Below are 13618 nucleotides of genomic sequence, written 5' to 3'. Positions count from 1 at the left end.
TTTAAGTCCATATATAGATTTCTTTAACTTACAAACCAAGTGATTATCCTTTGAGGAAAATCTCTCAGGCTGAACCATGTATACCTCTTCTTCAAAATCCCTATTAAGAAAAACCGTTTTCACATCCATTTGAGTTCTTGATATTTTAGGCAACCTCAATAATTATCACTCATAATTATCAAAAAATAAATATACATGTACAAATAAATATATAAATAATATATAATATATATAATTTACAAATATTAATATGTATGTGGGCTACCCTAAGTCTCCTCTTAGGAGACACAGCTTACATCCAATTCCAAATATATATATATATATATGAATGTATATATGTTTCTATAAAATATATACACACATACATTACTCTGAAAATATAATTAAATTTAAGAATAATGCTTGGGACCCCCTTTTGGGGGTCACCCCCTTACCCCCTTTGCCACGTGGCGGGTGGTGATTGGAGGAGCAGGAAAAAAAAGAAAAAGAAAATGTAACCAATGAGAGAGAGAGGGGGTCAAAAGGGGTGGGAGAAAAAGGGGATGAATCATTGTTGTAAATTTAAATTAGGTTGAAAAGGTAAGGAATTGACACAAATCTGAGCAACAACCCATATTAAAAAAAAAAAAAAGGAAAAATATTGAGAATCTACAACTTTAATGACAACTCCAGCCTTTTTGGTTGAATACAGTGAGTAACCCATAAGCAATTGACTTCCAATGGAAGTTGTGCAAGTGTATTGGTGAGCAAGATAGTTCTGTGTGTGAATGTAGAGGTGATATACAGATTGCATCAGATCCATATTAAGATATATTTTAATGGAAATTATTTAATTTCTACATATATATATATATATATATATATATATATAAGTGTTATTATTTAATTGCAGAGTAGAGAGAGAAACAATAGAAATAAACAGAGGGAAAAAATAATGACATCTTTGGTAAATTTAAAGATGTAAAAAAAATATTTTTGTCTTAAAAATTGACTTACTCTCCATCAAGGCGCGTGGGTGGGTCTCACAATCTATTTTATTGGATGAAAATGTTAACTATGCGTTTTAATCTACAAATCACATGAGAATTATGTGGTGATTTTCAAATATCAAGAGTAATTCGCACCTCATCCAAACCACATAAGAATAACCACATAAGGGTAAAGTGAAATTTGTCCAAAGAACAATTTAATCCACAAACCGTAAGCATAGGATTTTCACTATAGAAGGCATAAAATTCTCAGACACATACAACCTCATAATCTATGATAAAACACAAATAGGGTTGAGCTACTCTTCAGTTGTTGATCTAATTGGAGAGTTATTGTTGTGCTTAACAGTTTTATTTTGAATAATTTAAATCATTCATTTTGTAAAATATGTTTAAAAAAATTCATATAAAAAATTAAATTGATCAAACATCGATAACTAGACGATTAAATTACATTTGTCTCAAAAAAATAAATGATTTATTTAAAAATCATTTCTTCTTGTCCAATTGTCCAAGACAAATGTGATCCGATTATATAGTTATCAATGTTCGAGCAACTTTAATTTTAACATAAATTATCTTTTTGACGGACTCTTGAAAATGAACCGTTTAAATTATCAAAATGAGACCCAAAACAGGCACAATGAACACAACAACACCTCTCCAATTGGATCACAAATCAAAAAGAAGTCATCTACATATATACCATATATATATATATATATAGAAAGACACAAACATGAATACAAAAGAGGTGATTAGATTGGATCACCACCATCCATAGACCACATGGGTATAAGTGTCTTTAACCCACTTGAAGCTCTTCCTGAAAGAGCCCTTCATCTTACCCTCAACAGCATAGACTTTGTAGCTTGCAACCCTCTTCTTTCTCTGCAACTCTGGATCATTCAAACTCCAACTTTTTGATGACCCAACACTAGTGCTTTTCTTGATTTTCTTGATCTTCAATTCTTTGCCCATCTGGGTTGGTTGTGCTTGTTCAGATGATGATGTGGCATAAGAAGTACTGTAACTTCTCAGATCATGCATGCTAGTAGGATGACCTGGCCTAGTAGGCCTACCCCCATTGAAGCTACTCTCTATCTGCATCCTTCCATCCCTGCATGATTTGGATCTGAAGTTCTCCATAGCAAGTACAGAAGAAGAAGAAGGGGAGAGAGAGAGAGAGAGAGAGTCCGTTGGATATGGATTTGCTTTTAAAAACAATGTGGGTATGGTTATTAAAGTTTGATATGAATTGGGAACAGCTCAAGATGGAGGTGGCTTTATTCCTTTCACTTACTGTTTTTTTTTTTTTTTTAAATTATACCGACATTTTATTTATTTTTATCATTTTTATTATTATATTTTTAATTGATTTAATTTTGATTCTTAATTTTAAATTTTATATCAATTTGATCTAATGGATAACACTATTAATATTTTTAACAAAAAATTATCATTGAATTGGCTAAGGTATTAATTTATTGAATTAAATAAATTTATAATTTTACTTTTAAAAAAAGACACTGGTCTTATATGAGTGTTTTTTATTTAAAAAAAATGATAATAATTATAATTAATTAAATTAAATTTTAAAAATTTATAAATTCAGAATTATATAAACTAAAATGACAAATGAACTAAAATAGAAGGGCTACAGTGTAATTTTCTCTTTTATTTTTTTCTTTAAAAGAGAGTGTCCTTATGTGTCTTTCAAATAATTAATTAATAATTTTAAAATACTTCCATGAAAATCGGTTTAAGGTCCCTATCCAACTTTTAGTAATGGATTAGGTCCACAATGTGTTCTTTTGTAGCCTAAGGTCCCTCAATGTTATTTTAGAGTGTAAAATACCTGTCTTACCCTTGTTTATAATATACGTTGTTTTCAATTTGGCAGCTAAAGATCATATTGATATTTTGTGGGAGATTACGTGAGGATGAATTTGACGATTCAGATTTTTGTGGAGATTTTCTAGGGTTTTGTAGGTGTTGAAATCCTGTTCGTTGTTTGTAGGTGTTGAAATCCTGTACGAGTTGAAATCATGTTCGTTGTTTGTAGGTGTTGATTGATCGTGTAGGAGTTGAAATCTGGTTCATTGTGTTTGATTTGATTTCATGTGGAGTTGAAATAGATAAGTTTTCAATTTTTGATTTGATTTGATCGTGTAGGTGTTGAATTAGGTTTTTGTTTTTAGTTTTGATCAATGTGAGAGAGACGAACTCAGTGTTGTTCTTTTTGATTTTTGAAGTTAATTTTTCATTATCTATTATTGATGAATTTTCGATGGAGTTGATTTTGATTTTTGGAGTTGCTTTTTCATTCTCTGTCAACATGGTTATGAGTTCCTTTTTGGTGCTCTGTTTTTCTGCGTTTTGTGCTCTGTTTTTTGTTCACTTTGCATTTTTTGTGTAGTGCAGAGAAAATTGCAGGTTTGTTACTATAATTGAACTCAAATCACAGAGAAAATTGTAAACTTGTAGTGCAGTGAAAATCACAGAGAAAATTGTAAGTAGGCAGAGAAATTTACAGACGTAGCAATAGAGCAGTAAATGTTTTGTTTTTTTTTTAAATTTTTTTTGAATTAAGTGTTTTGTGAACATAACAGATTTTCTCTGTGATTTTTTTATGTGCTTGTGTTTAATATATTTTTGTCTCTTGATGTTAATGTGTTTTTGTTTTTGTTATATTGAAAGTGAATATAAGTTCACAAATTTCTCTGGACTTTTCTTTGTAGTCCAGAGAAAATCATATGATTGTATTACAAATGATAAGTATTACAAATTTCTCTGGACTTATATGTTGTGTTTTTATATGTTTGCACTTTTCAAAGTTTTCTGATATGTTTTCTTTGCACTTTTCATTTTTTTTTTTTTTTTGCACTATTCATGGTTCTGGACTTTTCTTTGTAGTATAGAGAAAATCATAGGTTTGTTATTATAATCCAATGAAAATGACAGAGAAAATGTTAAGCTTGTAGTTGAGTGAAAATCACCCTTGAAGTTGGTGTCTTGATCTTGATGCTTATTGGTTCTTCAAGGTAGCAACAGAGAAAATTACAGAGAAAATTACCTTGACAGAGAAAATTACCTTGTAATCCCAGAGAAAATTACAAGGTAGCAATGATTACACAACAGAGAAAATTACAAGGTAGCAACATAAACATGACAGAGAAAATTACACGACAGAGAAATTTTGAGGAAATGGTGCATTGAACAAAATAAATATGCCATAGAAAATTAGACACAAGACATAAACATAAGTTCACAAATTTCTCTGGACTTTTCTTTGTAGTCCAGAGAAAATCATATGATTGTATTACAAATGATAAGTATTACAAATTTCTCTGGACTTATATGTTGTGTTTTTATATGTTTGCACTTTTCAAAGTTTTCTGATATGTTTTCTTTGCACTTTTCATTTTTTTTTTTTTGCACTATTCATGTTTCTGGACTTTTCTTTGTAGTATAGAGAAAATCATAGGTTTGTTATTATAATCCAATGAAAATGACAGAGAAAATGTTAAGCTTGTAGTTGAGTGAAAATCACCCTTGAAGTTGGTGTCTTGATCTTGATGCTTATTGGTTCTTCAAGGTAGCAACAGAGAAAATTACAGAGAAAATTACCTTGACAGAGAAAATTACCTTGTAATCCCAGAGAAAATTACAAGGTAGCATTGAACAAAATATATATGCCATAGAAAATTAGACACAAGACATAAACATAATGTGGCCAGAGAAAATTATAAATGCTGCCAAAGAAAATTAGACACACAAGTAAGAAAAGTAATTTGGCCAGAGAAAATTATAAATGCCAGAGAAAATTAGCCACACCAATAGAGTAGTAGCAAGCCAGAGAAATTTACAAAAACAAGAACACAAGAAGCTTCAATAAGAAGCCCCAAATGTACAGAAAGCAGTTCAATTTTGACAGTTGGAAGGAAAGCAACCCATCATCAGTTGGAAGCAAAGAAATTCTGGACTTCGCAGGAATTTCTCTGGATTCAACCCAGAGAAATTTCAAATTTCTCTGGTCCAGAATTTCTCTGGAACGATAAAACTTTGATTTTATCAATTTGTCATTGGTTTTGCTGCTGCTGATTCAATCACAATTTCCTGCACAAACAAATTAATAGTTCTTCTATGAGTTTGTGATAGATTTTCTTTAAACTTAATGGTATGAATTTCTCTGGGTTGAATCCAGAGAAAATTCAAATTTCTCTGGGTTGAATCCAGAGAAAATTCAAATTTCTCTGGATTACTTTAAGCCTTCCTCTACTGCTGCCTCTTCCTCAAGCTTCTTTTTCCAATATTCTTCAAGTAGGGGTCCAAATATTGCTTTTCCAGAAAAAACTCCAATTCTACTAAACCCAAAAAATCAAAAGACGTTATATTCAACACTCAGAGAAATTTTGAACCTGAAGATGTTATATTCAACACTGGATATATATATATATATATATATGTGCTGACATTGTATATATATATATGTATGTATCATATATATATATATATGTTTGCAACCATAGATAAGATAACCAAGAGTGACTGTTTGATTATGGTTGCAAATGGTCTTAATTGATTAATTATCATATATATACTAGTCAAGACAGTAAGCAACAAATTGTATATATATATATATATATATATATATATGTATGTATCATATATATATACATCTATTAAATTTTTTTGAAAAGAAAAAATAATAATGCATACATGTCGAAGAAGATCTGGAGTCGAGAATCGAAGCTCTGATCAATGACTTGAGACCAATACTCGTAAAGCTCATCTCTGTTGATCTTGTCAACATTCAACTCATTTGAAGATGAACAGACGTAGGGTATTTTGGTCCAAGAAATTGATAAAATGCGTGGGTATTTTGGTTAGGGACCTGAGGCAGTATTACATTTTTTAATGTCCTTTATGCAGAAAATTGTTATTATTAGGGAGCTTAAAAAAAAAACCCCTAAAATTAATTTCAACAGTATTTTTTAAAATTATTTTTCTTGAAATTGCAAATTTTATGAGGCTGTGGGACCCAAAAAATTAAAGTAAAGAGAAACAAAGTTGCATGAGCCTCTCCAGTCTTCAGTACGAAATAGTCTTTGGTCAACAGCTGCCACGTGGAAATATTAAGGTCATGTTTCCTTTGAGTTCCTAAATTATTTTCAAAGTTTTTTTTTTATAAAAAAAATAGAAATTAATTTAATAAAAAATATTCAAAAGATACTTTTAAAAACTATATCTATTCTTTCAAAAAAACAAAAATATATAAAAATAATAAGTGTTTTTTTATTTTTTTATTTTTTCACTAATTTGATTTTTTGCTTTCTTTTAAAAAAAAAAATCAAAGAAAATCAAACCCAATAAGCCTAAATTTAACCGTTAAATTTCAAAGTAAATAGCTGTTTCTGAACTGTTTTTAAGCTATATTTTTTCAGAGTTTTTATCCTTTTTATGTCATTTTTTTAGATATTATTTTTTTAAAAATATGGGTTTTTGTTTTTAAAACGGCAGTTTTTTTAAATTGATTATATCTAAAAGAAAATGTATAAAAAACCAAAAAATAAATAAATAATAGTCCCAAACTAGGATTCAACTCAGACCTATATTGCATGGATTAGAGGGGAATAAGTAATTATTCAGGATTAATAGTTTGAGATTCATATCTCCCAACTAAAATTTTCCAATAAGATTTAAAATTTAAATTGGAAATTGAAAAAATTATAATCATTTATAATTTTTTTGTAGAGTGCAAGTAATCAAGAATTATATCTAGTCTCACGTGTAATTACTTTTTCCGTTTATCATTTATATGAAAATTTTCAAATAAAATAAATGAGGTCAATCATACATGGCCAATATGTTTATACCACATGTATTTCTTAATTTTTAATTTTTAAAATTTTAAAAAAATAAAAAAATTTTGATTAATGCTTTCAAACTCTTAGAACTTTTTAGACGAAAATCATTTTGAAAATGTAGACAAATAGGTGACATGTAGACATATAACATGTGAATAGATAGACAGATTGATAGGGTGATATAGTCTTTCAAATTATTTTATTTTTTTAATTCTGAACGTTTTAAAATTAGACTTATAACCCAAGTCTCCAATTTTTTTTAAAATCAAATTTGTAGTCAATATTGCATAAGAAATAAACATGAATGATAAGACCTATTATGTTAACACAATATTGACAAGTAAAATAATAAAGAAATGCAGTTTCCCACCCAAAAAAAAAAAAGAAAAGAAAAGAAAAGAAAAGGTAAAATGTAGTTTTGTTGTGGCAATGTGTAAGTTTGAATTATTTTGTTGTGTGGTGTGCAAGATTGAATTCTTTTGTATCTTTGAGATGTGGATGAGTGTATTTCTACTATACTTTTTTTGTTTTTTCTTTAATGGGAACTTTTTAAACAAACATAAAATGTACACATTTGTAGATGTCCACATTGGAGATGGTAGTGATAATTTCATGAGCCCTGCTGGAGACCCCCAGCAGGGGAGACCCCCAGCAACCCCCCCCCCCCACCTCCACGTGGGGGGCTGGTAATGGCTGAAATCAGGAAAAAAAAAAAAAAAAAAAAAAAAAAAAAAAAATTTTTGGGCGAATAGGAAGAGACCCCCAGTGCCCCCACTGGGGTCTCATGCATTTTCCTAATTTCATGGAGGAAGATTTGGCACAGGTGGGGGCCATTCATTAAGTTTTTAGATCTAATGATCATCAAGCCTTTGTGGCCAAAGTTGTATTTATGTGCTCCCATTGGTGAACCTTATTGTCATTATTATTATTATTTAAATTTCACCAATATACAATAATGGAAAATCTACTTCCTACACACATAACTATTGAGATTTTTCTGGATAGTGTATTATGTTGTAGAGATTAAATTTATATAGTGTATGATTCATATGTAAAATAAATTTAAATCATAAAATAATAATTCTGAATAATTTCTAGGTTCGTAGTATTACTCATAAAATAAATCTTTGAAGAGAGGGGAAGTACATACGCCAATTGGGGATAAATTACATTGATTACTTTTAAATTTAGAAAAAATATAATAAGTTTCAATAGTTCTTTTATAATTATTAGGGAAAATATGTAATTTCCTACAAGTAAATCAATCAATGGGAATAAAAACTAATGCGGAAAAATTAAATCAATTTACGTGGTTTCCTGAATGTGAGGTACGTCCACGAGATCGAAATCCGATTCCACTATCAACCAAATAATTTTCCAAACGATTACAAACGAGATACGAATGGTCTCATAAACCACCCTTAAGTGAATTTCAAATAATCACAAATAAATAAAGAGGAAAGACCTCACCAAATGGATGAATCAAAAATCTTCAAAATCAGAATTGTAAAAGATCCAAAATAACAAACCAAATTATCCAAAATAACATCAGTATCAACTAATCAAGCAATAGTCTTGCCCAAACACCAATTGAAAATCACATAGCAAGCTCATTCAATTAACCACCGAATTGACTTTTTGACCAACCACTATTGCTCCTTCACAGGCAAAAAATCACCGAATTTTGTATGTATAGCAGCCATTACTTTTCTTTGGAAAAAACATCATATCTATATATAATGTTAAATCTTGAGTTTGTTTTATCAAAATCTTAGTTGTTATCAAATTAGATTGGGTCTCTAAAAATTAGATATAATATATATAAAATATATTATATCTAAACTAAACCAAATTAGAACTCTTTTAATAAGCCAATTAGGTCTCACACTCCAATAAGGAGGTATACTCAACAATTCTCTCCCTACCAACTTAGGTGGAGAGATCAACCATACCGGTCAAAGTTCGACACTTTAAATGTTTGTCCCTCTATAAAGTCTTAGTCAACATATCTGAAATATTATCATCTGTGTGAACCTTTTCAAGTTGCAACAATTTCGAATCTAACACATTACGAATCCAATGTTATCTCACATCAATGTGTTTCGATCTCGAATGAAATGTAGAATTTTTACTCAAGTAAATAGCACTTTGACTATCACAATAAAGCACATACTTTTCTTGTTTCAAACCCAACTCTTGTAAAAATTTCTTCAACCATAATTCTTCTTTGCAAGCTTTCGTAATAGCAATAAATTCAGCTTCGGTAGTTGAGAGAGTGACACATTTTTGTAATTTAGATTGCCATGCCATAGCTCCTCCTGCAAAAATCATCAAATACCCCGAAATAGATTTCCTAGAATCAACATCACCAGCCATGTCAGAATCTGTGAACCCATCAAGCATCGGCTTACCATCTCCAAAACACAAACACACCTTCGAAGTCCCTCGAAGATACCTTAGAATCCATTTTACCGCTGCCCAATATTCTTTACCCGGATTAGAGAGAAACCGACTAACCACACCAACGGCGTGAGCAATATCCGGCCTTGTACAAACCATGGCGTACATCAAAGAACCAACTGCTGAAGTATAAGGAATTTTTAACATCTCTTCTTTGTCTTTCTCACTTGTCAGACATTGATTCGAACTAAGCTTGAAGTGGCCTGCAAGTGGACAACCAACCGGCTTTGCTTTATTCATGTTGAACCTCTCAAAAACTTTCTCAATGTAGCTTTCTTGAGACAACCAAATCAGTCCCTCTTTGCGATCACGAACAATTTTCATACCAAGTATTTGTTTTGCCGGTCCCAAATCCTTCATAGCAAAAGACTTGCTCAACTCCAATTTCAACCTGTTTATCATGGTAGAATCTTAACCCACAATTAATATGTCATCAACATAAAGCAAAAGAATAATAAATTTACCATCCGGAAAATTTTTCACAAACACACAATGGTCCGAAGTGATTTTAGAAAAACTATTATTCATCATGAAAGAGTTAAATTTTTTATAAATCATGAAAGAGTTAAACTATTATTCATCACAAAACCTTCTGGTTGCTCTATGTAAATTTCTTCTTCAAGATCACCATGAAGAAATGCGGTCTTCACATCAAGTTGCTCAACTTCAAGGTTCATACTTGCAACCATACCAAGTACAACCCGAATAGAAGACATCTTCACAACTGGCGAGAAAATTTCATCAAAGTCATTACCTTTCTTTTGCCCAAAGCCTTTCACAACAAGACGTGCTTTGTACCTCAAATTTTTACTATCATTCTTCAATTTGAAAACCCACTTATTTTTCAAAATTTTCCTCCCCTTAGGCAACTTCACTAAATCATAAGTCTGGTTTTCAAGTAAAGAATTCATCTCCTCGTCCATGGCTTTTTTCCAATCATCTTTCTTTGCATGCTCAATTGCTTCTTGGTAGCTCTCAGGCTCCCCTTGATCGGAAATCAGCAAAAATTCATTGGGAGGATACTTTCTTGAAGGTTGTCGGTCCCTTGTAGATTTTCTCAACTCAAGTTGTGGTAGCGGTTCTTGAGTTGGATGCTCTTCCTTAATTTTAGGCTCAACTTCATTAGGATTACCATCATCCTCCGCATCTTCAATAGGTGGCTGCACATCTCCCCCATTTTCATCAATAACTGAAGATAAAGGAGCTGGATCCATGTCAATGAGATCACTAGTTTTTTGCTCCGGTTGATCACCTTTGCCAAAGTCTTCAATTGTTTGGTCTTCAAGAAACACAACATCACGGCTTCGAATGACTTTCTTATCGATCGGATCCCACAATCTATACCCGAATTCATCACGCCCATAGCCAAGAAAAATGCATTGTCTTGACTTACTATCAAGCTTGGACCTCTCATCTTTTAGAATGTGAACAAAAGCTCGGCAACCAAACACTCTCAAGTGCTCATAAGATACATCTTTACCGGTCCAAACTCTTTCTGGAACATTACCATTCAAAGGATAGGAAGGAGACAAATTGATCACGTCAACTACTGTCTTCATTGCCTCACCCCAAAAGGATCTTGGCAATTTAGCTTGTGAAAGCAAACACCTTGTTCTTTCCACAATGGTGTGGTTCATCCTCTCGGCAACGCCATTTTGTTGAGGAGTCTTCTTAACTGTCTTTTGGTGGCGAATACCTTGGTTGCGACAATACTCATCAAATGGCCCAATGTATTCACCACCATTGTCTGATCGGATGCACTTCAATTTCTGCCCTGTTTCTCTTTCAACCATGGCCTGAAAATGCTTAAATACTTCGAGAACTTGATCTTTAGTTTTTAGTAAAAAAGCCCAAACTTTCCTTGAATAATCATCAATGAAAGTAACAAAATAAAGTGCACCACTATGTGTTCTAACTTTCAAAGGACCACAAACATCTGAATGAATCAACTACAAAACATTTTCTTTTCTAGAAGTAATATTTTTCTGAAAAGAAACTCTATGTTGTTTACCCGCCAAACAATGAACACAAGTTTTAAGATGTGTACCTTTCAAACCGGGTAGAAGCTCTTTCTTGAACAAAACTTGTAGCCCCTTTTCACTCATATGGCCAAGCCGCTTGTGCCACAATTTGGTAGAAGTATCATCTTGAAGTGCATTGACAACACCTTTACAAATTTTTCCTTACATCGAATAAAGTGTATGAGTCTTCTTGCATTTAGCAATTACCAAAGAACCCTTTGTGAGCTTCCATATTCCATCACCAAATTTGTTATTGAAGCCTTCATCATCTAGCTTCCCAGTAGAGATCAAATTGAGGCGAATGTCGGGAACATGCCTCACATCTTTAAGCAACAACTTGCAGCCCAAATTTGTTTCCAAGCAAACATCACCCATGCCAATAATCTTGGACAAACCTTCATTACCCATTCGAACAGAACCATAATCTCCTTTGATGTAGGTAGTAAAGAAATCAACTCGAGAAGTCACATGAAAAGAAGCATCAGAATCAATCACCCAATTGCTCTCTTCGCCCACAAAATTGATACAATCATCTTCACAAACGACCATGAGATCATCGGTAGTAACTGTCATTGTGTGTTCTTGCTTCTTATCTACACTTTAATCACGCCTTTTCTCCTTGTTCTTGAGCTTTCGGCATTCTCGCTTCATGTGCCATTTCTCATGGCAAAAATAGCACTCAATATCTTTCTTTGAAAAAGAATCATCTTTTGATTTGTCACGGCTTTGATCACGACCATGAGGAGTCTTACTCCTCCGCCTTGTTTTGCTTCGGCTTTGATCACGACCATGAGGAGTCTTACTCATCTCCCTTGTTTTGCTTCGGCTTCTCACAACGAATGCTTCCAAATGAGAAAAACCCGCTGATTTTCTTCTAATTTCTTCATTCAACAAGCTACTAATGAGTTGGTCCATTGTGACAACTCCATCGGGCGCCGAATTACTAATTGTCACAACTAAAGTCTCCCAACTTTCAGGCAAAGAACTAAATCGCATCAAAGCCTGCAACTCATCATCAAAAATAATTTTCATAAAAGCAAGGTGGTTAATAATACTCTTTACTTCATTCAGATGTTCCGGAATAGGGTTGCCCTCTTTACATTTTAAATTAACCAACTTACGAAACAGAAAGGCTTTATTTGTGGCTGATTTTCTATCATAAAGACTCTCTAATTTTTTCCATAAATCATGTGCCAAAGTTTCGATAGCAACATGATGAAACACACTGTCATCAATCCATTGACGGATAACACCAACGGCTTTTCGATTAAGCCTATTCTATTCATCATCTTTCATACCTTCAGGTTTGCCACTATCACCCTCAGTGGGTCCATGCAAATCTTTACAAAATAATAGGTCCTCCATTTTAGTTTTCCAAATTACCCAATTGCTTCCATTGAAGCTAGACATACGACCCACATTTCCCTCCATTGATTTATACAAATAAATAAACCCAAATAAACCGTAAGCTCTGATACCAGTTGTTAGGAAAAATATGTGATTCTCCACAAGTAAATCAATCAATGGGAATAAAAACTAATGCGGAAAAATTAAATCAAAAGCAACACAAGAATTTTTACGTGGTTCCCTCAATGTGAGGTACGTCCACGGGATCGAAATCCGATTCCACTATCAACCAAATAATTTTTCAAATGATTACAAACGAGACATGAATGGTCTCACAAACCACCCTTAGATGAATTTCAAATAATCACAAATAAATAAAGAGGAAAGACCTCACCAAATAAATGAATAAAAAATTTTCAGAACCAAAATTATAAAAGATCCAAAATAACGAACCAAATTATGCTTAGAAAGAACGGACAACAGCAGTATCAACTAATCAAGCAATATTATTGCCCAAACACCAATTGAAAATCACATAGCAAGCTTATTCAATTAACCAATGAATTGACTTTTTGACCAACCACTGTTGCTCATTCACAGGCAAAAAACCACCGAATTTTGTATGTATAGCAGCCGTTCCTTTTCTTTGAAAAAAAACATTATATCTATATATAATGTTAAATCTTGAGTTTGTTTTATCAAAACCCTAGTTGTTACTAAATTGGATTAGGTCTCTAAAAATTAGATATAATATATATAAAATATATTATACTCAAACCAAACCAAATTATAACTCTTTTAATAAACTAATTGGGTCTCACACTCCAATAAGGAAGTATACCCAATAATAATTATATTAACTTTCTCTCTAATAAGGTTAAAACGATGAAAGTAATATAAATGGTTTGTAAACATAGGATAAATAACAGTA

The 13618-nt window shown here is 32.1% G+C and overlaps 1 protein-coding gene across 1 annotated transcript; it reads right to left on the bottom strand.

Annotated features, from left to right (window-relative positions):
* Positions 1 to 1757: 1757 nt before the first annotated feature.
* Positions 1758 to 2138, bottom strand: LOC145812804 (uncharacterized). Its single transcript, XM_082908032.1, has one exon. The coding sequence runs from the start codon at positions 2136 to 2138 to the stop codon at positions 1758 to 1760; it is 381 nt and encodes a 126-aa protein (XP_082764158.1).
* Positions 2139 to 13618: the final 11480 nt, after the last annotated feature.

The sequence above is a fragment of the Camellia sinensis genome, chromosome 15 (assembly GCF_055761805.1).
Source record: "Camellia sinensis isolate YWXY chromosome 15, ASM5576180v1, whole genome shotgun sequence".
In the NCBI taxonomy this organism is placed as follows: domain Eukaryota; kingdom Viridiplantae; phylum Streptophyta; class Magnoliopsida; order Ericales; family Theaceae; genus Camellia; species Camellia sinensis.
This window is presented reverse-complemented; position numbering and strand designations above follow the sequence as displayed.

Bases quoted from the DNA above. Each gene is read 5' to 3' on its own strand.
- LOC145812804 (XM_082908032.1), bottom strand. From the start codon at position 2,138: ATGGAGAACTTCAGATCCAAATCATGCAGGGATGGAAGGATGCAGATA.